Raw genomic sequence first — 27,713 nt, forward strand, 5'->3', positions numbered from 1 at the left:
CAAAAATGCAGTCTTTCTAGGGGGAATGTTGAAATAGGCTGGTTAGGCTCTGTACGTTTTCTGCATATGCGCTCTAAAAAACCGAGCAAATTTTCCAAGCCTAACAATACTTTTAAAACAATTACAATGTTTTATAGGTAAAAATAAATTGTCAGCTGTGGTTTTCTAATAAATAGATGAGGACTGAACCTTTATATTTCTCTAAGTTTCTAAATCTATTACTTTGCATTAAAAAAAAGGAAAATGAGTCTGTTTAAAGCACTGCAATACTGTAAAACACACGGGTTAGCTCCAATATGGACATGATTAATATCACAGGTCAAAGGCTTACTGAACTGAATAATGTGACACCATATCAAATAAAGTTATGAATATTTAAAATTATATAAGGAAATAAAAGGAAGGTAGTCTGGCATCTTCAATCTATCCTCTTGAAAGATGTCATTGGATTTCCATTAGATCCCATTATCTACCTTAATAGAATGCAAAAAAAGGAAAGAAAACTGTAGGGATGAAAACGGGGAAAAAGACAACAAACTGAAGGGAAATCAGAAACAGGAGAAAAACGTGCATTAAATGAGTTATAAAAAAAGGAAGAGATATTATAGGAAATATAATCCTAAAATAGAATAAAAGGTCTCAGATTCAAAAAGGGATGAAAAATCAGAACATTTACAAGACCAAACATAGCACTTTTTGAAGTTGTATGTCTATTACCAAGGGATTCTATGGAATATTTTTTACCGATATATAGCACTTCATCTCTAAGCCACCCCACCCGTCCATATTTTGTCCTTCAATCAAAAATGCTGTCCCATGTCTGACCATTCTCCTGTCCAAACACATCCTGATGCATCTGCTTCCAGACTTAATTAGTTTCTTTCTAGTAGCTTAGAAAGTTTGTTGTAGTAGCTGCTGCCCTAGAATGCTGGTCTAAGAGCAAGAATCCAACCTCCAAGTTCCAAACTCTCACCGCCTTCACTAAGATTCTGCCTGGTACTAGACACACCTAATTGACTGAGGCAGTCTGAATGGTACAGGGTACAAATCCCTCTACATGGGAAAATTCTCATACATGAGAAATATCTCTGAGCCACATAAATTAGCCACAGTCAGAGGTTGAAATATCTAAAGTGCTTGGTACAAACTGATAACTGAAGTCACTGTAGTTCACCAGCATTTAGTATTAATTGTAAATTCATAGATTTTAAGGGCAGAAAAAAAACATTATAATCATCTAGTCTCTGCTCCTGCATAACACAGGCCCAGAACCTCATCCAGTAATTTCTGCATCAAGCCCACCGCTTCTGTCTGGATATCTTTCTAAAAGATTTGCTATAGTTTAATCTTGATGTAAAGACATCCTTGGGTGCAAGTTGTTCCAATGTTTAATCACTCTCACTGTTAAATATTTGCACCTTATTTCTAGTCTGAATTTGTCTAGCTTCAACTTCCAGTCATTGGATCATTTTAAAGTTTACCAGATTAAAGTTGTTCTAGTGATAAATTACCCTCATTGTCAAAACATAGTAATTGCTGAGTCTAATAAAATATGTAAACAATCATTAAAATAATCAACATTATCAGAGGGGACTGGGGAATAGCTAATGCTGTACCTATCTATAAAAATGGCACACAGGTATGTAGCTTCCTTGCCATGTTGTGCGCTTTACAGAAGCAGTGCTCAGAAGCGCCCACAAGCAGACAGATGGTCAGCACCAGAGACAGTGGCTCAAAAAAATGAAATTTAAACTCCCTGCCTAACCTGTGTGCTTGAGACCCATATAGCCAGTGGTGGCTGGGACAGAAAAGAGGAAGAGGAGTTATTTGGCCAGAATGCCCGACACCTAGGGTATGTCTACATTGCAGATGAAGCCAAAGCTCTGACTCAGGTTTGAGCCCAAAGACCCCCTTCCATTCACACACATCAGTCTGACTGAGGTCAGCAAGCACTCAGGACCCAGGTCCTAGGACCCTGCTATGGGGTATGTCAGAGCCCAAGTCCTGCTGTGATTCCGGTCCAAGGCTTGTCATTTTTCAGTATGGCCACAGCTCAAGCAGCAGACCCAAGTAAGAAGCTGGAGTATGGATGGAATGAGACACCTGGGTATAGCAATTGTAAGCCCAGGTTTACAATGTAGTGTGGATCCTCAAGCACAGGCTTGGAAGCAACAAGCCCAGGTCTCACAGACCTGGGTTTTCAAGGCTGTGTACACAGTCATCTTCATATGGCTGGGATTGCCCAGCTATTTGCATCCAGCTCAGACTAGCACAAAAGCATATTATTTGGGGGGAGGTAAGAAATTCAGCTTCCAACAGCACAAAGAGACACAGCCCCACATGTTGCTCTCTAACAGGACCTACTCCACTCCAGAGGGTGATCAGCCTGCCTGGCAATGCGACATCACAACATTGAGCAATAACTATAATACCCTTAGTTAAGAAAGGACTCTAGAGTGAATTAAGACCTGGTCTATGTGTATATGTACAAGTAAAAGAGTTAAACAGGTGTACCAGACCTGCTCCACACTGCACCCAAGCAAAGATCAGGTCTGCAACATGTATTTGATTATTCTTTGCAAAATTATTTATTTTAAATCAATCCCACAGAGTTCCAACACACACACAAAAAGAGTGCACACTAGCCACCTGATCTGCAGAGGGATTCTGCAGGTGCACCATTTTACTTTCTATTTGTGGAACTCTGGTTATAGTCAAGCATTATAGGGATGTAATCACATGTGAGCGGAAGGATCTGATTAACCTCCATTACAATAATTTATTCACTGGTATATCTGTTTCCTTTGATTCTCTTGCATTTTTCTTTTTATCTCAGGTTCCTATCCCTACCTCTTTTTTTAATTTAGCTCTATCCTTTCCCCTAATAGAATGTATGTTTCTTCCTGCAACTGGTTGATCATTGTTTTGTTTAAAATGCAGAAACTATTAATACCCTAGAGGTCATAGGGCCTTGGTACTCATTTATTCACCCTACCGCTAGATGGAACCACCACATATTCCAAATCTAATATAGTTCAAGCAAGATAAGGACTGAGGCAGACCTGCCATCAACCCAAGGATCACAAAGAACTCAGGACCCATTGGTCTTAAAGTGGCCCTTTAGTGACTTAGAAGGGGAGGGGGCAAATGGCCTCTACCATTCTTGGGACTCATGGGGCTGTATTTAAAACTAGATTCAGAGCCTATGAGTTTGTGTCACTTTAAAATTTCCTAAATGAAGCACTGAGGGTTCTTCATATACTGTGCTTACATTTAGTGATTGGGTGAAGAAAAATTATTTTTAGTATGAAAATCAGATACTAATTAAAATAATCTCTTTGGGATATTGCTCTAATGATAACTATAATATTACAAACCCAAATTATGTCTGTCTTTTTGGTTTAATAAGTTACTACAGGTAGCCTTCAAAGGTGGATATACAGTATGAAATTACCCGAAGACCTAGTACAGAACTCCCAGAGCAAAAATATTGTGTAATTTACTTTTGAATAGATCAACAATATTTAATGCTATTCTCAGGGCAGGGAAATTAATTTGAGAAAAGCCACCCTTTCTATTGGTGATTAATTTTCCTTGAATGCTTAGGGACTGATTACCAATTACTCAAGTAGAAATATCAAAGTCTTGCATAGAGTCTCACTATATTTATATACTTAGGGGAGATACGATCCATTTTCCTGTATCATGAACTTTCTCATATTAGGCCCCATTTCAGCAAAACACTGAAGTAGGTGCTTAAATCCATCCCTCTTAAAGTTAAGCAAGTGTATCCCAGTGACACACACAGTTCCCTACAATTAGGGTAATAGTCTATTGCTTCACACTTCAGAATTTCACAAATTCAACCAATCCCATTGCCTCACGGATCTCTAAGGCTTGGTCTACACTTACCCCCCAAGTCGAAGTAAGGTACGCAAATTCAGCTACGTGAATAACGTAGCTGAATTCGACATACCTTACTTCGAACTTACCGCGGTTCAGACGCGGTCCACACGCGGCAGGCAGGCTTCCCCGTCGACTCTGCGGTACTCCTCTTGTCTAGCTGGAGTACCGCAGTCGACGGCGAGCACTTCCTGGTTCGATTTATCGCGTCCACACCAGACGCGATAAATCGAACCCGGAACTTCAATCCCCAGCCGCCGAACTAGCGCGGCAGTGTAGACATACCCTTAGACTCAGAACAAGAAAACCACTTTAGCACATGCTTTATCTTTAAGCTTGGGCTTAAATCCCTTTGACTTCAAGGAGACTTAAACATGAGCTTAAATGTTATCCTGAATAGGGATGTTTTCCTGAATCAGGGCTCAAAATAGGAACAAGGGACTCGCACTCTAGCAACATACCTTGGATTGCTCCTGAATAAATTGCAGGGATGCCCCTTCTCTCATGATTCAGCGCCTATTCTGACCTGTGGCTTCAGGGGCATAAAGAGTGAAAATCAAAGAGCTAGAAAAGCTCCTGTATGGATCATCAAACTGGACAAAGGACTACAGGTACAGACCCAAAAGTGAGAATCCCATGCAGATGGTACCTTCAGAGAAGATACATTTCATCCTTTTTTGTCAATCTTTGTTTTTCTGTAATAAGGGGAAATAAGATGGGCAAAAGTAAAAAAGACTACAACTAAAAAGCCACATAAATATTAACTGAATTTTTCATAAATTTTAAAAATTATGTTAGGAATCATTATTTAAATGTGAAGAACCATTCAGCTTCTGCATGTCCATAGAGCTGCCTTGTATGATCTGAATGAGTTTGTTAAATGCCTGTTAAAATATTATCCATCTGAATGAGGGCATAGTTTTCTTCTAAACCCCATGCTTTAGTCTTCAGGGTATTTGCTTTTGTGCAATACAAAAACATGAGACCCATTCTAACATGATAGGCAATGCTATCATATGAGAGCACCACACAGGAGACTTCCTGAGGAATTAATAATACGTGCAGGCTTTCCACTCAAAAATATCTTTGCTTGGCATCTATGCTCTAGTGAACACCTTGATGAACAGGCACAATGTCCTCCGAACAGATGGTCCTGAATGTATGTAGCCAAGAACATCAAATGTGTTTGTGGAGTGCAAGGTTTCAAGCCAAGAATGTTTAAATGGCTGTCTTTCTTGAGCTCATTCCAATTATTACAGGGTATATGTCATCTCTGCTCAGAACTGGATTAAACACAAAAAATAAGAGTTTTTCCAGGAGAACACAATGTGAGGTATAAATCATTTTTAGTGTTCCATGGGGCGGGAGGAGGGGGAATGCTTTCAGATTAAATCTTTAACTAGTGTTGGCTCTCAGTATAAAGCCCTTTGTGAACTGGCAAACCCAAAACTCTCCTGCTTCCACCGGGGCTTATTTTATTTTATTTAACTATTTTGATTATGCTTTGGTGAGCTGAATCCACCACTCTGTTTCAATGCTGATGCATGTCTGACTCTACATGTTATATCAGATACATGCACAGTACAACAGCAGTAAACAGTCAAATTACTACAGTCCCGCAGCTCTCACAGAAATGGACTGGCAAATTGGGGCAACCATCACATAATTGCAAAGCCCATGATTCTATGGTTTGAAATAGTTTGAATTCCTTGGCCAACAGGAAATATACTCTATTTACAAAATAAACCAGTGCCGATGCAAAGAAAAGTTTCATATGGGCATAATTATTATCATGTCCACAATTAAAGAAGGGGTGCAGGAGATGGCAGATATCAAGAATAAAACCAAAGAAGAATTATTCAATTTATACCGTGATTCAGAAAAGAGGTCCACATGTATGGACCTTTATGGCCCTTTATAGTAGTACTTAGATTCTATATGGATATTAGGGGCTACCAGGTCTGAACGCTTTGAAAGACAGGAGCCTTTAATTGTGAATTCATTGAGAGCAAGAAGCTTTATCTCTTTATTTGGCTGCAAAGTAAACCTATTGTGCATTTTACTAATACAGTCATCATCATCATGTTCCTATTATGCCTCTGGGATTTAGGGCAGTGACAAAGCTCCTCCACTCCTGTCTGTTTCTGGCAAGTCTTTCAATGGTTTCCCAGCTGTGCCCCAGGTTTTTCAGCTCGGCTTCCACAGCTCTTCACCATGTTGTTTTCGGGCAGCCTCATTTTCGCTTGCCTTCAGGTGTCCATCTTATTGCTACTCTGGTGATGGAATCAGTTTCCATCCAAAGCACATGACTGATCCATCTCCAACTCCTCATGGCAATGATGGTGCTCAGATCCTCTTGGCTGCACTGTGTCAATAGATCTTGGTTGGAGATTGTTCTGGGCCAAGAGATACGGAGGATTTTTCTGAGGCAGGTTGTATGGAATGAAGACAGTTTGAACATGTCATACTTTCTCATTCCCCAGCATTCTGCACTATAAAGTGGCGTTGAAAGTACGCAGATCTGATAAATCTTGAGTTTGGTTTTGGTATTGTATTTTGATGATTTCCAGACTGTATTTAAGCTCCTGAAGGTGTTCCTGGCTTTACTGATTTTGTTCCAGATGTCCTGGCTTATTCCACCATCCTGGCTGCTGCTGCTGCCCAAGTATATGAATGTTTCTACATTGGTGAGAACATAACCCTCTATCTGTACTGGTAATGGTGAGGCAATATTAAAGGTCATGATATCTGTCTTATTGTGGTTGATTTTCAGTCCAATTTGCTGGCTGAATGTGTTGAGTCGAGTTGTTTTTTCTTGTATATGATGTTGGGTATGTGATAGGAGAGCAACATTATCTGCAAAGTCCAGGTCTTCAAGAGATGACAAGAGTGTCCATTTAATGCCTTTTGGCATGTCTTCTGTTGTACGCCACATTACCCAGACGATGGCAATGTTGAAGAGGATTGCAGACATGACACACCTCTGACGTACTCCTGTTTTGACTTCAAAACTGAGCTCACTGTGATCAACACTGCATGTAAAGTTGAAATAGAAGCTTTTGATGACGTTGATTATATGGAAAGGAATTCCATATGCCCGCAGAATGCACCATAGGCTGGTGCTGTGAATGCTATCAAAAGCCTTCTCAAAGTCTATTAAATGTATGTAGAGTTGCTGTTGCCATTCTAAGCACTGTTCTATTATGTTTCGCAGAGTGAAGATCTGGTCTGTGCACCCACGCCCTTTCCGAAAACCAGCTTGCTCTTTTCTGAGAATGCGATCAACTGCCTCTGATATATGCTGGACTATGATCTTACACAATACTTTGCTTGGCACAGATAAAAGTGTGATACCACACCAGTTATTACAATCACTGAGAGTCCCTTTCTTGGTATCTTCACTATAACTCCATTGGTCCACTCATCTGATAATATAGTACCATAAGTAAACTTAGTAGTAATGTTTATGATTACATAATACATGTAAGAGTTGCACAAAGATAGAAGGTATTAACAACACTTAAAAGTGCCACATGGTCATCTGCACATAAACTGCACAAAAGCTTGCCTTTACAGTAATCTCAGAGAAAAGAAGAATGGAACCTGGAAATCCTTGTTAATATCAAAGCTTCTAAAAAATTGCAGAAAATTAAAGACACCCAGAAAAAGAAAAGATGGGGGGAAAGTAAAACCCCTTCAACTTTTTTCTTTTTGGATCAAGTTCACCATTTTGGAAACATTCTATTTATATCAATAATAATTTGTTTATACACCAGGAGTGCATATAGTGGTTTCCATGGCATGTAAATATATGGACCCTGCAACAAAACTTACAATTAAATATTTCCATCAGGTTTGCCCTTACTTTGTAATTATTTCTTCCTTCTAAAGATATTGTACCTAATTAATTAACTGGCTATCCTAAAATATCTGCACATCATAATCAGATGTACTTTGTTCCTTCTAAAGTAATTTAGGTGGGTAAAGATCAGTCACTGTCACACAACATTTGAAATCTATATTTTTCAGTTCTCCACTTCAAAATCCTTTAATTGCATTTGTCTAGAAAGATCCACAAACATATGAACTTTTTTCCAAATATATATATATTTTTTAAATGGGGTTTTACCCAAAAAAAGCAAAAGAAAAATCACATTACTATCACTTTCCCCAAGAACTCTTTCCTCTTTTAGACATACATAGTAAAACACTTTGCTCCTAATAGGACATAGCTTTTCAACCCATAAGGGTGACTCATATTTTCTTCCAAGAGGCACTGATAATGAACCCTATCGTTCATCCACTCTCTTATTCCAGAAAGTGTTCAGATATACTAGCACTGAGCACTGTATTAATATCTAGATAGCTAGTCAGAGATAGCTCTTTCCTTCTTCTATACCAAAGTTTTCCTCTGTGTGTGATATTCCATCATTTCCAGGAAAGACAACTTTTTCCTTATCAAGTTTTAATACCATCCATTTCAAGTTTTGCAATATTATATTTCACTGTCAATTTATGAACATTCTCCTCCTGAGGAAATTCTTTATGCAATCTCATATAATCAACTGCATGTCTAACACATCTTCACTCTGATATTTATGTGCTGGTATTAAAACGCACATTTGTGTTGGACCAGTGTGGACTCTGATATCAGTGTCTCTCATATGTAATCATTTTTATTTGGAATGTGTCTGTGTTTGAATTAATTTGTCACAAAATAATTATTTCCATCCTTGCCCAATGTATATTTTAATAGCTATTAAAAGATTACCTTATTTAGAAGCAGCAGACAGAACTGGGAGGTGGAGCCACCTCCAGCGGCTTCTTGTGTATACCCACGGGGCCCCTCCCGAGAGGGAGGTGGACAGGGAGATGCAGGTCACAGGCCCCATTTGACCCCCACTAGGCTCCTGCAGCTCAAGCTTAACTGCTATCATTCTGCCATGGCCTCACCAAGCAGTGATTACCACAGCAATGCACTTATAAAGTGACTACTGGGAGTGGTAAATTGCCCTGGTAACAAGGCAGCTTATTCAGGCACTGTTAGCCATGCCAAGATTTGAGTCTCACACAACACTACATTCTTTGAACGTTCTGGCATTGCGTTTCACTACTGCAGAGAGTGAGTTGTGAGATTAAATCAAATCACAAGTTGTCCTTAAATCTGTATATATTTATCAACAAAATAAAAAAAAATATGCAAAATGTACTTTATAGCTTGTGGAGATTTTTGGTTACTCTGTGACTCACGCTGCTGGGTTGACTAGCTGCCACAGCGCAAGGGCTTTTCAGCAGTGCAGAAATCACTGTATGATATCACTCTTTCTCAAATTAATTTACTTGCTTCAAGTAGTAGCTCATCTTAATACTCTTCTCTGAGCTATATTTCCAGCTAGGCTGTCAATTTCATTATTATTAACACCTGGGATACACAAATTCTTATTCACATTGAGCATGTCTGAATGTTCATTCAGAAGACTTACTTGAGATCAGTCTGCCTTTCTCTATTGTTCTTTCGCCTTGCAGCTCTCTGTATGATAACTGGTAGAACTGGCAAGTCAGATTTCTGATTAAAATATTTATATTTTTTTCTAGTTTGTACCCTAAAGAATACTACTAGGGACGGTACTCTTTTTGTATCTCCTATAAACAGAGAAGATATCTCAGAGAAAGGAAATTGCCCTTCCCCAAGGTCACCAATGACAGTTGTGCCTGGATAGGTTCTCTCAGCCTCATTAGTATTAAATCCTTGATTAAATATAATCCTGGTAACTGAAAGTATTCACACTTTGGGAGAGGTGATTTTTTTTTTTAATCTTGTGTGCAGGATATTTCTATCTTGTAGAGATTTTATATCTCCCAAAGATAATGTGGTGTGTAGGACATCTGGATTTCCAGTTTCTCATGCTCTTTGTATGCAATTTTTACTTTTATACTGAAGCTAGACATGATTTTTAGGAAGGAAAATGTAGCTATTAGAGGTACCCCTGAATGTTTATATCCATCGGTATTCTGTAAGAAAGAACCCTAATTGGATAAGCAACTGATATCTTGTAATAATCATCAATGTCATTTTCTGTGCTGTTGACATACAATAATTCAAAATGGATGGGATATTAGTATGGAGTGCACAGCCAAAATAACTAGTTTGTACACTTATCCATATGCAGGAAGTTTAGACTTGACATAGTTGAAGGTTTCTAACCATCAGAGTAGTGAAGTTCTGGAACAGCCTTCCAAGGGGAGCAATAGGGGCAAAAAACATATCTGGCTTCAAGACTAAGCTTGATAAAGTTATGGATGGTATGGTATGATGTGATAAATTAATTGCCAAAATTAGGCTATCTTTGACTATTAGCAGTAAATATGCCCAATGGCCTGTGATGAGATGTTAGATGTGGTGGGATCTGAGTTACTACAGAGAATTCTTTCCTGTGTGTCTGGCATGTGAGTCTTGCCCACATGCTCAGGGTTTAGCTGATCACCATATTTGGGGTTGGGAAGGAATTTTCCTCCAGGGCAGATTGGCAGAGGCCCTGGAGGGTTTTTGCCTTCCTCTGCAGCGTGGGGCACAGGTCACTTGCTGGAGGATTCTCTGAACCTTGAAGTCTTTAAACCATGATTTGAGGACTTCAATAGCTCAGACATAGGTTAGGGGCTTGTTGTGGGAGTGGGGGTGAGGTTCTGTGGCCTGCGTTGTGCAGGAGGTCAGACTAGATGATCATAATGGTCCCTTCTGACCAAAGTCTATGACTCTATGACTGACTGAAGAGTCTAATCTTCAGCCCCAAGCTGCAGTAGGCAGTAGATATGTACAGCTTCTCCCACACTCTGTTTACTAGGTAAGTGGTTCTACACTGTTTGCTGGCCCATTGGCCATTACCCTGCCATTTCCTTGGCCCACCCACAGTGCACCCCCTCGTCAGTCCCAAACAGGGATCTACAGCAGCTCTGCTCCACAGTAGACAGAGGCATGGATTCCCATGGTGTAGCACTAACCCCTGTTCAATGCTATTCACTGCCTTCCTCAGACATACAGTTGCAGGATTTCTTTCAACATGTGACTTTTAGGGACAGATTTTCAATCTTGAGTGCAATAGGTACCCCCCAAAAACATTCATGCATCCAGTGCTCCCACAAAGCCCGGCATTTGTGCATGAAAGTTATCAAAATTACCTACATTGTTACAAATTTGTGTGTCTGATTATTTAACTTAAACATACAAATGTAATTTTTGAGTGAATCTGTTGTGTCCATGATGGCCCTAAATGACTTTCTTTTATTGAAAACTTCAATTTAGGATGATTACCATTATTTAATTATTAGAGCATTCTCCTTATTCCTAGTTGCCTACTTTTTATTTTATTATTATTTATTTCCTTGCCATGCTTGTACTGTGCATTTTTAAGAGTGAAGTTCACCGTAGTTCCCTCTATGCTGGGATAAATTCCATCCTTAGTGCAGGGCTTAATTGGTACATAGGGTCTTGTTTAGGTTATTTGGACTGGGTGATTGTCAGTGTAATGCTTTAATTGTGTGTTTTATTACACTGATTCATATATTTATTCAGCATTGTTGATGGCTGCCTATTTGCATCTAGGCAGGTTTAGTCATACCATATGGTGATGAATTACAGTTCTGGAAAAAGATTCTAGTTGGCTTATATTTGTTTATCCCATGTTATTAAAATTAAGTGATGCAGTCATTTTTTCATGTCAAAATTTTTTCCCCACAAAGGAATGTTAAAGGCAGTGTTTATAATCAGGATGTGCTACTGTCATAAAAATTTCTAAGGTGAGTATTTATCAGATAAAATTTTAACTACCATTCCCCAACTTTGTGAGACTACAGATAATTTGAAATCAGAATCAGAGACAATTGTCCATATACAGCCATTCAACATTTGCAGAAAGACTTAAAGATACCGTAATGCTGATGTAATGATCCATAAATATATTTAATTCTGAGTTACAGTGAACTTCATTTTCAAAAAAAGACTATCGTATGCATAACACCAGAAACCTATTTAAGTATAGATATAGATATATATTTACCTGCTTGGTCTTTAAATATTTTTGATATGACGACAGGGACTTTGTGCTCAGCACCACCCTGTAAAAGATGTGTATAAATAATGAAATCTCAACTGAGACCATCATGCACTAAACATACTGAAGTTTAAAAAGAGAAATGAAAACAAAACATTATCCATACCTTTATACTTAAGCCCAAGCCACCAACTGGTTTTCTACGAAGTGTAACAGTTCTGTGCTTTAAAAAAGGGTAGAAAAAATAAATTTAGGTGAAAATACAATGCCTGGACATGCATTTAAAATGTATGCTACCTAATCAGTTTTATTTACCTATGATATTAATTTTGAAAATTTGCCTTTATATCAGAGGATGATGTTCGCTCCATGGAGAGGGCTGTGAACATGACATAGGTCCACATAATAACTTAACATAGAGCTTCATTTATAGAGAGAGTTTTGAACAGAACTTTGTACTGGTGTGATTTGTTTGATTGTTTTTCTATATCTAAGGTGACATTTTTTCAATTCAGAAAGAAATCAGCTCACATACTTTTTGGGTTTTGTTTATACAGATGTTTTGAAAAGGAAAAAAAAATAAAGAACTTTGTTTTAGATGAATGTTGTCAGAGTTGGTTTTATTTCTTTTTGTGCTTTTACTTATTCCCTTTACTTTCATTTTGCAGTTACATGCACCTATTTTTCAAATCCATATATTCAAAATTGAAATGACTCGCCTGTAGTACACATTAAAGACTTTTTGGATCAATCTGCTTCTTACGGTTATTTTCTCTGATTTTTTTTTTTAAGTGTGCTGAAGGGAGCACATAAGATAGATTACTATAATAAATTTTCATAAAGATTTTCTCATGTTTAATAGTACACTGCATTTTGACATTTCATACATGCTCACATCTTGGTACCTGACATCATAATAGGATATCACTATCTTTACTTCATTTCTTGAAGGTAAATATAAAGTAATACATTTTTTTTTTTTTTGGTCTGGCAACAGTCTGTTGCCAACCTTTTCCACAGTGCCATGTCTTATTACTGGGTTACTCCTGGACAATTAAGGTTAAATTTCTCATTCTACATATCAGAACATTTGTATTCTCATTCTCAGATTTATATTTGTCACCTATTTATTTGATGATTTGCTAGTACAGATGCACGAGTGTAATCTTTGGTCTTCCAACAATCCAGCCCAAACTCTCATTACATTTGAAAAGTTAGTTTTACCTTCTCTCTAGTACTCAGCTTAACATATTGACAATGATATTGACATAAGGAAAAAAACAATACACTTCATTCTGATATTACACTGACAAAGCCAATGCATGTTTTAGGGCATTTCAAGGCGTTAGCCATTCTATTCCATTGAATATCATAATAGACTATTTTAAAAAATAAAAAATGCTAGATAATGTCATATGGTACTTCTTTACTAATATCAAATGGGTATATGACACTTATTTCTTATGGTTTCAAAATTAGCAACTGTATGCTGACATGGGCTCAAACCAAAATCTCATACCAAACTGTTTCAGTTTTGGTGAAGTCTGGATCCAGTTCCAAACCTTGCAGCTGGCCTTCATCTCCATAATGGGCTGAACCAAATCTCTGAATCCAAACACTGCTGAACTTTGAAGAAAGTTCAGATCCAAATCTGAACTTTGGAGCTGAGATGTATCTCTACCTCTACTCTCATTTGTGCCTTGAATCCTCACAAAATTGCCTAGTTCCCCCATGGATAAAGCATGGGAACTGGCTCTTTTCTGTGGGTTTTATGAGTGGTTGAGACAGATGGCACTAGCACAGGAGGTAAGTGAAAGTTTCCTGCACAGTAGAGTCCTAGTAAGAAAATGGCTGGAGCTTAAGCAGGTCTGAGTGGGGAGGAAGGTGAATGCAGACCCAGAGAAGGGGGCACAGTATGAGTTTAATTATAAGAGAGGAACAAAGAAGATTAGAGCTGTGTGAGGGGGTCCATTCTGTTGAGAAGGGTTTGAATACTTTGTGAGTGGTAGGAAAGGGAGAACAGTGTCTGTGTGTTAATCTACAGTTGACCCTCCCACTAATGGGAAGTATGTGTGATCGAAACTAAATTGAATTGCTCCACAACTATATTCTCTGTACTGTGATTACATGCTAACAGTTGTTTGCCAAATGTACAATGAGGGAGCTGTTCTTTCCTTTGGGAAATAGATTTCTTGTATTGGTGGGCAATGAGCCAAATGAATGTATTAACTAGTACAGTCAACGTGATGCATACAGGAGGATATTGCCCAGTGCTGGTCCTTTCATTCTTCTTCCCCGCTCTCCCATTCATACACACATGCTCCAAACTTCCTGTCTTACTGCTCCCTTCATTACTTCCCCTTCCATTACCAGTGTCGTGGCTCCTTAAAGATACCGTGACACTTACCCTAAGAGTAGAAGTTTGCCCTGAAGTTCCTGGCCAGTCTCCCCTCCCTCCGTTTTTGTGTTATGTGCCAGTTGGCTGCTAATATCCACCCTAGAGTCATCTGCATTTTGGTGGTGTTCTAAGTATATATAATAAAGTCTGCTTGGGTTATAATTAGGGCTGTCAAACGATTAAAAAAAAATAATTGCAATTAATCGTGCAATTAAAAAATTAACTGTGATTAATCATGTGATTAATCACACTGTTAAACAATAATAGAATATCATTTATTTAAATATTTTTGGATGTTTTCTACATTTTCAGATATTTTGATTTCAAATGCAACACAGAATACAAAATATACAGTGCTCACTTTGTATGTATTTTTCATTACAAATATTTGCACTGTAAAAAAAAATGGAATACTATTTATCAATTCCCCATTACAAGTACTGTAGTGCCATCTCTTTATCATGAAATTTGAACTTACAAATGTAGAATTATGTACAAAAAACCTTCATTCAAAAATAAAACAATGTAAAACTTTAGAGCCTACAAGTCCACTCAGTCCTACTTCTTGTTCAGCCAAATGCTCAGACAAACAAGTTTGTTTATATTGGCAGGAGATAATGCTGCCTGCTTCTTGTTTAAAACGTCACCTGAAAGTGAGAACAGGCGTTCGCATGGCACTGTCGTAACCAGCTTCGAAAGATATTTACATGCCAGATGTGTGAAAGATTCATATGTCCCTTTGTGCTTCAACCACCATTCCAGAGGACATGCGTTCATGCTGATGATGGGTTCTGCTCAATAACCATTCAAAACAGTGCAAATTAATGCATGTTCATTTTCATTATCTGAGTCAGATGTCACCAGCAGAAGGTTGATCTTCTTTTTTGATGGTTCGGGTTCTGTAGTTTCCACGTTGGAGTTTTGCTTTTTTAAGACATCTAAAAGCATGCTCCACACCTCATCCCTCTCTGATTTTGGAAGGCACTTCAGATCTTAATCCTTGGGTCGAGTGCTGTATCTATCTTTAGAATTCACAGTGGTACCTTCTTTGAGTTTTGTCAAATTTGCAGTGAAAGTGTTCTTAAAATGAACAACATGTGCTGGGTCATCATCCGAGACTGCTATAACATGAAATATATGGCAGAATGCGGGTAAAACAGAGCAAGGGACATACAATTCTCCCCCAAGGAGTTCAGTCACAAATGTAATTAACACATTTTTTTAATGAGCATCATCAGCATGGAAGCATATCCTCTGGAATGGTGGCCGAAGCATGAAGGGGCATATGAATGTTTAGCATATCTGGCACATAAATACTTTGCAATGTTGGCTACAAAAGTACCATGCGAACACCTGTTCTCACTTTCAAGTGACATTGTAAATAAGAAGCGGACAGCATTGTCTTCTGCAAGTGTCAACAAACTTGTTTGTCTTAGCGGTTGGCTGAACAAGAAGTAGTACTGAGTGGACTTGTAGGCTCTAAAGTTTTACACTGGTTGGTTTTTTTGAGTGCAGTTATGTAACAAAAAATCTATATTTGTACATTGCACTTTCACGATAAAGAGATTGCACTACAGTACTTGTGTGAGGTGACTTTAAAAATACTATTTTTTTAAATTTTTACAGTGCAAATATTTGTAATCAAAAATAGTAATATAAAGTGAGCACTGTACACTTTGTATTCTGTGTTGTAATTGAAGTCAATATATTTGAAAGTTATAGCTTGTGTTATGACTTGCAACAAGTTTTTAGCCATTTTCCATTTTTCATCCTGAGCTAACTCAGGTTGTGAGCATTGGTCAGGCCAACGCATGAGACTGTGCTCAGTTTCCCAGTTTATTCTGCTTTGTGTGGCTTGTTTGGCAGAATAATATTTTTTTTGCAGTAGTGCCTTTGGGGTGCTGGCCCTTGTGCCCTGTAGCTGTGGTACCCCCTCAATGACAAAAGTAGAGGAAGAAAAAATTGCTGTCACCCAGAGAGCAATGGAAATGAAAATGTGCAAGATATGATCCGTGATCATATACCAAATGAGGAGATCAGAAGGCGTACAGAGGTGACCGATGTAGTGCAGGCGATATACGACGCAAATCTTAGATGGGCTGGTCATGTAGTCCACAGGCAAGACAATAGGTGTACAACCCGCATCAGTGACTGGATCCCCAGAGACCACAAGCGACTGCTGGGCAGACCCCATGACAAAAATCTTTGGCCAGAAATGGAAAGAACATGATCGAAACAAAACAGAATGGTGTGGCGTTGACTTGCGTGCTTGTAGGGACAGACGAGGACAAGCCGGACAAAGGTGATATTTGAAAATGTAGAAAAATATCCAAAAATATTTAATAAATTTCAATTGGGATTCTATTGTTTAACAGTGTGATTAAAACTGTGATTAATCGCAATTATTTTTTTTTAATCGTGATTAATTTTGTTGAGTTAATCACATGATCTAACTGTAACTAATCGACAGCCCTAGTTGTAATACAATAATGTATAACTTAGAGATTCCAATCTACTATCTGCATCATAATCATACTGACCTCCTTGGTAAAGTGCTTTGAGATCTACTGATTAAAAGTGCTACATAAGAGCTAGGTATTTTTATTATCATCATCTCTAACTATAATACACTCTTCTGATGTAAACAAAAGATAAGAAAATTAAAACACACTTTTTTTTTAACCAACTTACTCTTCTTTCTAATATCACACTATTGGGCAAATATCATTAATGGAGTCACACCAGGAGTAAATCTAGTCTAGTAATTAGAATATAATTTTAACATATGTTTCACTACATGTTTCCATCAAGAAGTATATTTATCCCTGTAAACAAATTAGCCCAAAGGAAGAGCTATGCCAGAGCAAACAGGGATTACTGATTTAATTGCTCTCACAATTTTAGGACACCTCATTATCATGTGATCAGAACTGTAGAATAGCATTAGTCATTTTATAACCTAAAAGCAAGCAAGAAGTGATCCACTGACATTTTTCCATACAATTAATTTATAATTATAATACATTTATGCATATGTTGACAAATTTGTTAAATGCAGTCAACTAGTGCAGAGTTAGTGAGGCAAAGTCTAATCAATGACACACTGCCAAGGTCTTTATATTGTGTCCTAATCTTTATATACAAATATGTGTTAAAAATTCAGCTGATATGCTTTAGTGTGGTAGAAAAAGATCTCTACGAAAGCGGGACTGCCAGCATATATAATACGTTACAAATCTAGACTAAACGTAGAGGGATGATATACATTTGTAATGATGACAGAAGGAAGTTTAAAGCAAAAATATAATTTCAAGAGCATAAATTCAAACTAAGCTATACTTTTCATACAACTTTTTTAGGAGCAGAAGAGGTTCAAACAGAAATACAGACTGCAGATGCAGCTAGATTTAAGGTTTGCCATGATTAAAGCTTTACAATATTAAATTAATAATTAATTATCTAGTACAGATCTTACTTTTATAGTTTGTGGAGTAAAATGTTTACTCAGACAGTTGGATGTTCGAAGCTGAGAAAAGGGGAGCAAATATTTACAATTATTATGTTTATTCATAATATAAATTTTACTTCCTTTAAATTTTTAAAAATATTCACCAGGTAGGAAATGCACTGATCTTTCTGTAAATCTGTGAAAAATGTTAGGTAATAAGTTGAATTAATGTAATTTTATATATGGGGTTGTGGGAACTAAAACCTGTGGTAGGACATGAGACAGTGATTTAACATCTGAGGACTCCATAGAGGGCCATTTGGTTGCTAGGAACCACCATGGAATGGTCATTCAAATTCTAGCAGTGGACGAGGACTGTTGGAAAGGAGAGTTGAATCTTGACTGCTGGAGGTGGGTTGTTACAGGACCTCGATGAAGGTACTGGGTATGGAGTCTTAAGACATCAGAGACTAGTCCAACAGGGACTATAAGGAATCTGGGCTACCAGGAAAGTGGCATAAAAACCAAGTTCAGAGGATGGAAGACCCAGAAGCTTCTGAGTTGGGATCTCTACTAAAACTCTGGGCTTGAGAAGCTAAAGAGGGCACCTCTAGACGGACAGTAACAGACTTCATTCATGGGTTTACTTGTAAGTAATTAAGTAAGAGTTCATTAAAAGAGTCCAGTGTCTGGATTTTTCTGAAATCTACAAAAAGCACCTACCACATTGATCACCAATTACCTCACTCTTGAGGACAGGCTACTTGGAATAAGGGAGTAGAGTGAAGGGTGACAAGGTAAATTTTCCAATTCTGAGGCTTGGCTGTGGCATCAGTTACCTGAGCCCAGGATTAGGAAACCTGGGGTTGTGACATAAGCATTCAAGGACTTTTTGAATTTCAGTGAGAAGCTTTCCATGCAGGGGATAAAAAGGATTAAAACATATCCTGATTATAAACACAACTGTGAAACAAAATTCTGCTCTCAGATCTGCAGGGCAAAACTCAGTTCCAGTATCCTGTTCTCTCATTACATGTAAATCTCCTATTGACATCAATGGTAGCCCCACACAGAACAGAATCTTACCTAAATCCAATAAAATCACAACCACACTCCTTGGTATTCCCTTCTTTAGCTGGCACTTTTTAGTGTACTGTATATCACTTTTCGTCTTAGACTAATTTATTTATGATCTAGGTATATTATATTTGAAGCCAAAGTCAGCCTTTCAACAACAAAAATTGTAGATCGATAATTCAATGTGTGATGGCTATTTCATTTCACTGCAGGTTTGGAAAGCTCTTTCCAAAGTGCTGCTAACTGCCTTTTGAGTGGAAAAGTTGTCAAAAGCCTAGCTGAAATCAATACTTTTCTGCTTTTTAACTAGTATTTTGCTTTGCCAGTTATATCCCCCGATAACTTTACATTTATTAAAACCTTTCACCTTGAAAGATTCCAGAGTGCTTTTTGTGTATGCTGTAAATGTGACGCTTGTTCACCTGTCCAGTCTGGGCTGGGAAGCAGCCGTCATTCTGCAAAAGCAGAACAACACATCATGGTGCACTTTTTGTTTCTATTCCTTTTAGGAAATTAATTGAAGAATTGCCCCAAATGAAATTTCAGGGAGTGGTAAGTAGGAAGAATATTATTAAAGTTGGAATTTGGTCAGAACACCAGGTTGCTGTCAGTGGCTCGATAATACTTAGCATTGGGCTTGTGCATTGGATTAGTAGCTGGTGCAATGGGTGAGAGATTTTTTTAGCTTCCCCTATCATTTAGGAAGCGGTAATATTGGCTACTGGTGAAAATAGCAGCAGCAGCAGCGGAGAAAGGACAGATTTAACTGCTAAAGTCTGTGACACAGTCAGTCTGGTCGATTCATATCACCTGCAGTTTTGTGACAGAATACACTGCAGTTTATTCTGAGGCTCTGTTTAACTTTGCCTCAGGCTTGTTTTGCTCCAGAACGGTGGAATATTTTATTTAGAATTGTGTTTTCATATATTGAATACTTAACTGGGATTAAGAATAGGCCAAGAAAGTTTGTGGTACTGTGATGTTTTAAATTTTGTACTCTTATATTTAGCCACCAGAGTTTATAAACAGAGCTAAACATTTTCTCCAAATTTATACTCCTAGTGAGAGGCCCAGGTGGTGTTGCAATAGCCATTCAGCGAGGATTATGACTTTTTTAATGCTGGAGAATATTGGGATTTGCAAGAGGAAAAGCTAGATAATTATTGTTATTAAAGATTTACATTGTAGTAGTGCCTAGAGGCTTCAACGTACTTGGCCATATGGCAAATGACAGTCCCTTCCCTCCAGTCAGACAGGAAATAAGGCATACATTTTTAATAGTGAGAGTAATTAACCACTGGAACAATTTACCAAGGGTCACAGTGGATTCTCCATCACTAACAATTTTTAAATCAAAACTGGATGTTTTTCTAAACTATATACTTGAGGAAATATTTTGGGGACGTTCTATGGCCTGTGCTATACCAGGGGTCAGACTAGATGATGACAATGGTCCCCTGGCCTTCAAATCTATTAATCAGTGAGTTTGTAATCTAAACATGAGAAAAACAAAGGGGTGATGGGGAGAGAATCACAGTCCAACTGTGTGCATAATTCCAAGGTAGAGATAGCAGGTTCCATCCAGACCAGAGTTTACTTCTAATACTGTTGGAGTTACAAAAGGTCCTAGATACTGCCTCTCTGATACTAGGCCTACTCACTAGAGCTTGTAGTGCATAGGATGTGAGTGTATAGGTCTGAATATTGTCTGTGTTTTTTCTCTTTGGTTTCTTCTGTTGCTTTGCACCAATAAATTACCCCACACTTAAGGAATTGACAGTTTTATACCCTCCAAACTTGAACTTCACATGCGCGGGCAGCTGCAGAGACAGAAATAGGCAATCTTCTCCTTTGTGAAGAACCTAGCAAAGGAAATGTTTTCTTCTCATAAAAGATGAATAAATCCAAGGTTGTTTAATTTTTCTGGGGTCTTTTGGGAGTTTACGCCTTTTAATGTAAATTAACCTGCCTCAAAGAAAAATAAAATAAAAAGTCTCCCACTGATACCTTGGCATTTTATGCATTGTGGCAATAATTCCAAGAGATTAGATTATTTCCACAGATCTTATAGTCAGTTCCCTGTTCCTTTTACGTTCTGCACAAGTATGTTCTGCTCCATTTAATCCCTTTACACTTATCCCTAGGCAATCTCATCTACTGTCATGGCTTCAGCTAGTACTTTCAGCTAGTACAATAACTTTCAAGTCAATCTTTCTGCTTTGACCTTTTCCCCTTCTGTGCAGCTCCGCATCTGTCTCTCTGACAAGTCTTCCTAGATATCTAAACTCAGCGTGATTAAAACTAAATGTATCCGTTTTCCACTTTCGGCCACTTGCATCAACTCTTCCTTTGCCATCTGTCAGAACTACATTCTCTCTCCTGGATAGCACTTGAAAGCCAGTGCTGGGGGAAGCATACCCCACTCTGTCACAGAGGCAATGTATGTCTGAGTCAAATTATTGACTCTATCTTATTCAATGTGTGGAAATGTAGGACTCTGATTGCACAAGGCTGAACCATGCCCAAAGACATACCACTATATTGCATTCCAAACAGCCATCATGTCCAGGACAGACATTGGACACATCACTGAAGGACTAACACTAATAGATATCAAAACTTCAATCAGGGACCAACTACTTTGATTCTCTCTCAACTGCTGGCCCACTGCCATGAAACAATGAGTTGTCTGCACAGATGCCTTGCAGGGAGGTAGGGGCAAGCATAAGTGGTGGGTCTGCAGCGACTTAGTCTGGGTTCATGAGACAGAGATATGGCCCTATTTAAAAGCATGGTCCTGCTCTGTGCAGAAAGGCCAGCTATCACCACACATAAAAAGGAGTTTCAGGAGAAATCTGCCAAGCCAAAAATGCTGACAAACCATGGATTTATAGAAGGAATGAGATAAGACTAGGGGAGAGTGTGTCTCTGGACTTTTTTGTTTTGTTCAAAGATATATAGCTCTTGAGTGTTTTTTAAAGTACAGTAACTGTGGTTGAGAAATTCCTTTGCTAAATCTGTGTTCCTTGCTTCCCTGTCATGTTGTCACAGAAGGAATTAATCTAGAAGCCCAAAAGTGCCCACAGGCTATGTGGAGTAAGTATAAGGGGGTGGGGAAATCTTAGACACTGATATTGGGGTCCAGGATGGCTGGATGGTGGAATCTCATGTCCCAAGAGGTCTGAGCCTGGAAGTGTGCTCTAGGGTTACAGTGCTGGAAACTGTGACTAGACTCTACCTGGACCCAGTTAGTTCGGAAGCACAAGGGACCCAGTAAGCGGTTCCACTTACAACAGATTGGTGACAATCTAGATGGATACTGGACCAGGTTATAACAGTCCCTCTAACAAAGTGTAAGTATTATGTCCCTCTCCAGCCCACTGGATGAACTGTCTGTAGCCATTCCCACTTGTGTGATACACTCATGTACTCTCTCCTCTGAGTCTCAAAGTCAAAAATGAGCCCTAAGCTATTTTATTTAGGAAAAGAAACACATAAGTGAGTCTTTGCTGTGTTCCTGTTCTAGACTGTAATCATTAAGCTTCAGAGACCTTGTGCCAAAATCAAAGGTGATTCTGGGTAGAGAGAATCTATGCTAGTGTAATTACAACTGTTTTCTGGCTTACTCAATGTGTATGTGACATGGAATTAGATGCATACACTTAATTAAACTCCCTTAGATTCACACTATTGCCAACATGTAATTTACCGTACATCACCTTTAAATTTGGCCCACTGAGTCTGAGAGTAAGGGAATCTAAATTGGGAAAAACACACATGCTGGGGGATAACAGGAAGTAACAGGAAGGGGTAACAGCATAAATTAAAACAGGCCACACCATATGGTAAGGGAGTCTAATTCTACACATCACCTCTTAAATTAGCTTGTTGTCTTTTTATCTGCTTGCAAAGTTTTGTGCAGAAATCAATGGCACCATATAAATAATAAATGTCTTCATCTCAGAACAATACCTTGGGAAATCAGATGTAGGGGATGGAATTAGTACTAAACTTCAATAATCTTGTATTTCTTCTACTTATGGTACACCAAGTTTCAAGTCATTCCTAAAACTGGAATCTTTTACTAGTAGTTATTTTCCAATAGACTTGAAATCATCTTCTGTAATACCACTTTCTATGAAATCTCCCCTAGATGAGAAAAAAAATTACAAAATGATCATCCCATTTTATCTAGCCTTCCCTGCAAAGGCTCTAGAAACAGTGGTGATGACTCAGATGCCAAAACAATTAAGTGAGAATTAAATATTTGATAAATTCCAGTCAAGCTTTCAGCTTTTACACAGCATCAAGGCTTTCCTTCTGAGGATTTCTAATATGGTTTATAGAACTGTAGGGTCAAATACCCATGCTTTAAGTTATTAGATTTATCTGCACCTCTTGATACAGATAATCTAGTAGGTCATTCTAGAAAGATAAGGATAATGTTAAGTTAGCTTGACAGAAAAGTTTACCTCTGGAGAGGTCTTTTATATCTTCATATCTACCAGTATGAAGTGATATAAATGCAGCTTAACAGACAGAGTCAGCAGTCAATAAAATTACTAAAATTTTAGCATTACCCGCTTTCTCTCTATCAACATTCAAGATGTATGCTCTCTCTTTCCTAGGCAAGCTTTTCTATATTAGAATCATAGAATATCAGGGTTGGAAGGGACCTCAGGAGGTCATCTAGTCCAACCCCCCTGCTCAAAGCAGGACCAATCCCCAGACAGATTTTTATCCCAGTTCCCTAAATGCCCCCCTTAAGGATTGAACTCACAACGCTGGGTTTAGCAGGCCAATGCTCAAACCACTGAGCTATCCCTTCCCCCTACCTATTCCTACAGGTATATTCCTACCTATGTCCATTATTGCCCCATCACCATAGTGTCAGCAGTCCATAGCATTGAGGAAAAACCTTTTAGTTATTAAGTACATTCTACCTGAAGCTTAATAATGAACAACACACTTTAATGAACAAACAGACATTACCTATTTTCTATGTAAGACATTCCACACTGAGGGATGTAAGATGGGGAAAAGATTTGTGTGTGTGTGTGCCACACTTAGCATGTTGTATTATCAGTCCACCAGTATGGATTAATGAGATGTACACATTATTTCCAAACAGCACTGTAAAATGATCTACAAGATAACTATTTTCTCCTCAAAAACCATCTCTACTTCAATTCCTAAAAAGAAATAAGCCAATTGGCTTGGAGGAAGGGTGTACAGAGATTGCAGACATTTTTATGTATTAAATAAAACATATTTTATAGATATAGACATATGTATGCACACACCTCTTTCCCCCCATATATTTGTCTCCTTAAATTGTAAACTCACAAGACAGGGACATGTCTTCATGTATGATTTGGGGAAGAATTATGCTGAGAGATGCAGTTAGTAGTAGTATTATTGTGATGAATATTTCCTTAGTCAGATATTACAGGAGGGCAGTTAATGAATATTTTATTATCCTTTTGTGTCATAGAAAGCAACCAGAAAGCAAGCCAGAGCCAGAAGAAAGTCAGAGAAACAGGTTTGAGCATAGCCCTGAGTGGGAACATAGATATTCCTTGCGGCAGAGGACTGGCTTGAAAGACAGACTTGGAAACTGAAAGCAAGGAAACTGCCTCCTGCTGATTATTCCTCCTGTGTTCAGGGAAACAGGACGCTGTGTGCAGTCTTTGTAAATAACCAGGATTGCACCAAAGAAATATCTGAGACATTTAATCAATGTTCCTCCTAACAGAAACAAAGCACAAGGCCCCCATTATTGGCGAATAACTTGGGCCAAGGGGCAACAATGTAGTGCTGGCTTTCTTATTCCCAGCTGCTTCTACAGATACACAAGCTCTTCATGAGAAAGAACAACCTGGAGACCTGTAAAAAGAAGCTGGAAATAAAAAGGGAACAGCTTACCTCGATCTACTACAGGCTGTATAGGAACAGGAAAAGAGGAAACAAGAGCCAACCTTAAGGACTGGAGATACCAATGAGACTGGAGCGGTCAGTCACCATCTGAAGAAATATTAAGGGGAGAAGGGAGGGGAGTAAATAAAACAGTAAGAAAATGTTTGAAGGGAAGGAGGAGGAGAAGTGGACCAAGCAGCAGAGGAACATTATGCCAGGGGAAAATAGGAGGAGAGGAGGCAATAACAGGGCTGGCCTTACCATGACGTGAACTGAGGCGGCAACCTCAGGTGCCAGATTGGGGGGGAGGGCACTAGGACCCAGAGTGTAGAAAATTGTGTCTGCTGCTGGTGCATATGTATTCTCTCTGCTCTAGATGCACAGAGATGGTGGAGTGCTGTGCTGGAGGAAGGAGTGCACAAGAGACATAACAGGCAGGCAGGAGAAAAGATGAGAGGGAAGAACAGAAAGCAGCAGTACCTGCAGGGAGAGAGAGGAGGAAGAGCCTCTTATGTACCTCTCTAGCACCCCCAGGAGCCTGGACTGATTAATACCAGCTTCTCAGGGAGCTTCCTGTTTCCTGCTGCTTCCCTGAACCCACTTGAGGAGAACAGGCAGTCAACTGAAGTAATAGGAGCCAGTTAGGCCCTTAAGACGCTGATATCTTCCCTCACTCAGGCTCTGCTACCAGCCTGCTTATTTGTCCCCTTCAAGTGAGTGTTGAGAGCCACTATAGCTGGCACAGAACAGCAGTCATGAGTGAAAGAAGAAAATACCCCTCTGGGGCAGCATTCAGAAAAAGAAAGAAAGCAAAGGAAGCTTTTCTATCTAAGCAGGAAGGAGCGCTCCTGAGATACATAGACACAAATGTTCACGGTGAGCCTTCTGGCCCCAGTGAGGATGTGAGTGGTGAGGAGATGCCTGATCTTCCAGTTAGTCAGAGTGCAGGTGACCTGGCAGCTACTGCAGCATCCATATCTCCATCTCAAATGGATGTAACCATGCACATTCCTGAAGAAAAGTGTAGATCAGAGAAGAATGTGGTGGAGGCACAAGAAACAGCTGCTGCCGAGTTTAGTTCCTTAAGTCTAGATGATCCAGGACTGTGGACCCACTTGAGCAGTAGCCCGAGGGACTTCCTTGTATTGAATGGGCCACAGCAAGTGAAAAACGTCATGTTCCCCAAAGACAATGAAAAAAGAAGTTTCCATCCAACACATTACTGGTGTGAAATCCCAATGGTGACAAAGTGGAGAGGCCATGGCTTATGTACTCAAAAACCCAAAATGGTGCACACTGTTTTTGTTGCAAACTCTTCCAGTCTAATGTTCCAGCCACATTGGGTTCTACAGGAACAAAGGACTGGAAAAATCTGGCTAGAAATCTGGCATGCCATGAGAAGGCAGCAAATCAACAGAGAGCATTCCATAGGTGGAAAGAGCTTGAGATGAGACTAAGATTAAAGGCCACCATAAATGATCAGCATCAAGAGAAGATTGCATCAGTCTCTCTTTACTGGCAAAACGTTCTGAAAAGGCTCATTGCCATTTTGAGAATGCTTGCTACCCAAACCTAGCACTGCGTGGCACTTCAGATCAGCTGTATGCGCCAAACAATGGAAACTTCCTTAAAATTGTGGAGCTGATGGCTGAGTTTGATGCTGTACTCCAGGAGCATCTAAGAAGAGTCCCCACCCAAGAAATGCACACACACCACTACTTTGGAAAAACAATTCAAAATGAGCTCATACAGTTATTGGCAACAAAAGTTAAACAGAAGATTGTGGCAGATCTGAAGTCAGCAAGATATTACTCTGTTTTTCTGGACTGCACACCCAACATCAGCCATACAGAACAAAAGACTTTAATGGTGCGTTTTGTAACAACAATACAACCTAGTGAAAATGTCCCTGCAATGGTGACTGTTAGAGACAGGGCCGGCTCCAGGCACCAGCCCAGCAAGCAGGTGCTTGGGGTGGCCAAGGGGAAGGGGCGGCACCTCGGGCTCTTCGGCGGCGGGTCCCTCAGTCCCTCTCGGAGGGAAGGACCTGCCACCGAATTGCCGCCGAAGAAGAAAGCGGCGCGGTGGAGCTGCCGCCGATCGCAACTATTTTTTTTTCCCCCGCCACTTGGGGCGGCAAAAACCCTGGAGCCGGCCCTGGTCAGAGAGCATTTTCTAGAATTTATTGACATTGATGATACTACAGGAGCTGGTATGACAAATGTGCTTCTTAAAAAGCTGGAAGATACAGGAATTGCGATAGCTGACATGAGAGGTCAGGGCTACGATAATGGTGCTAACATGAGAGGAAAGAACAGAGGAGTGCAGACACGGATCCAAGAGTTAAACCCTCTAGCTTTTTTTGTCCCATGCAGTTCCCATTCAGTGAACTTGGTGGTCAGTGATGCAGCATCAGCTTCTAGTGAGGCTGCTGAATTTTTTAATGTAATTCAAAGCATCTATGTATTTTTCTCTACATCAACTCACCAATGGCAAATTTTGAAACAACATCTGGGAACATCCTCTCTGACACTGAAACCACTGAGTGCCACATGGTGGGAAAGTCGAGTGGAGGCGATAAAGCCTATCAAACACCAAATTGGGAAGATAGATGATGCCGTAGTTGCCATTATGGAGGATAATGCTATGACAGGAACTGTTTGTGGGAGAACAGTGGCAGAGGGAAATGGAATCACCAGAAACATACATAACTTCAAATTTCTGTGTGGCTTAGTGTTGTGGCATGACATACTGTTTGAAATAAATGTTGTAAGCAAGAGACTCCAAGGTGTTGACCTTGATATATCTGGAGCAATGGAACAACTGGACAAAGCAAAGTCATACCTACAGTCTTACTGGTCAGATGAGGGATTTCAAAATGTTCTGAAGAGTGCACAGAAATTGGCAGAGGAACTTCACACTG

The 27,713-nt window shown here is 39.2% G+C and overlaps 1 protein-coding gene across 1 annotated transcript in view; it reads right to left on the bottom strand.

Moving 5' to 3' along the window:
• SNTG2 (syntrophin gamma 2) overlaps window positions 1-27,713 on the bottom strand; it is a 480,514-nt gene that overhangs the window by 206,377 nt on the left and 246,424 nt on the right. Inside the window, exons 3-4 of the mRNA XM_065401720.1 lie at window positions 12,118-12,174; window positions 11,958-12,015 (exon numbers count right to left, since the gene is read on the bottom strand). Of these exons, the coding sequence (XP_065257792.1) occupies window positions 11,958-12,015; window positions 12,118-12,174 (115 nt within the window). The remainder of the gene's footprint in view (window positions 1-11,957; window positions 12,016-12,117; window positions 12,175-27,713) is intronic.

The sequence above is a fragment of the Emys orbicularis genome, chromosome 3 (genome assembly GCF_028017835.1).
Source record: "Emys orbicularis isolate rEmyOrb1 chromosome 3, rEmyOrb1.hap1, whole genome shotgun sequence".
Taxonomy (NCBI): Eukaryota; Metazoa; Chordata; order Testudines; family Emydidae; genus Emys; species Emys orbicularis.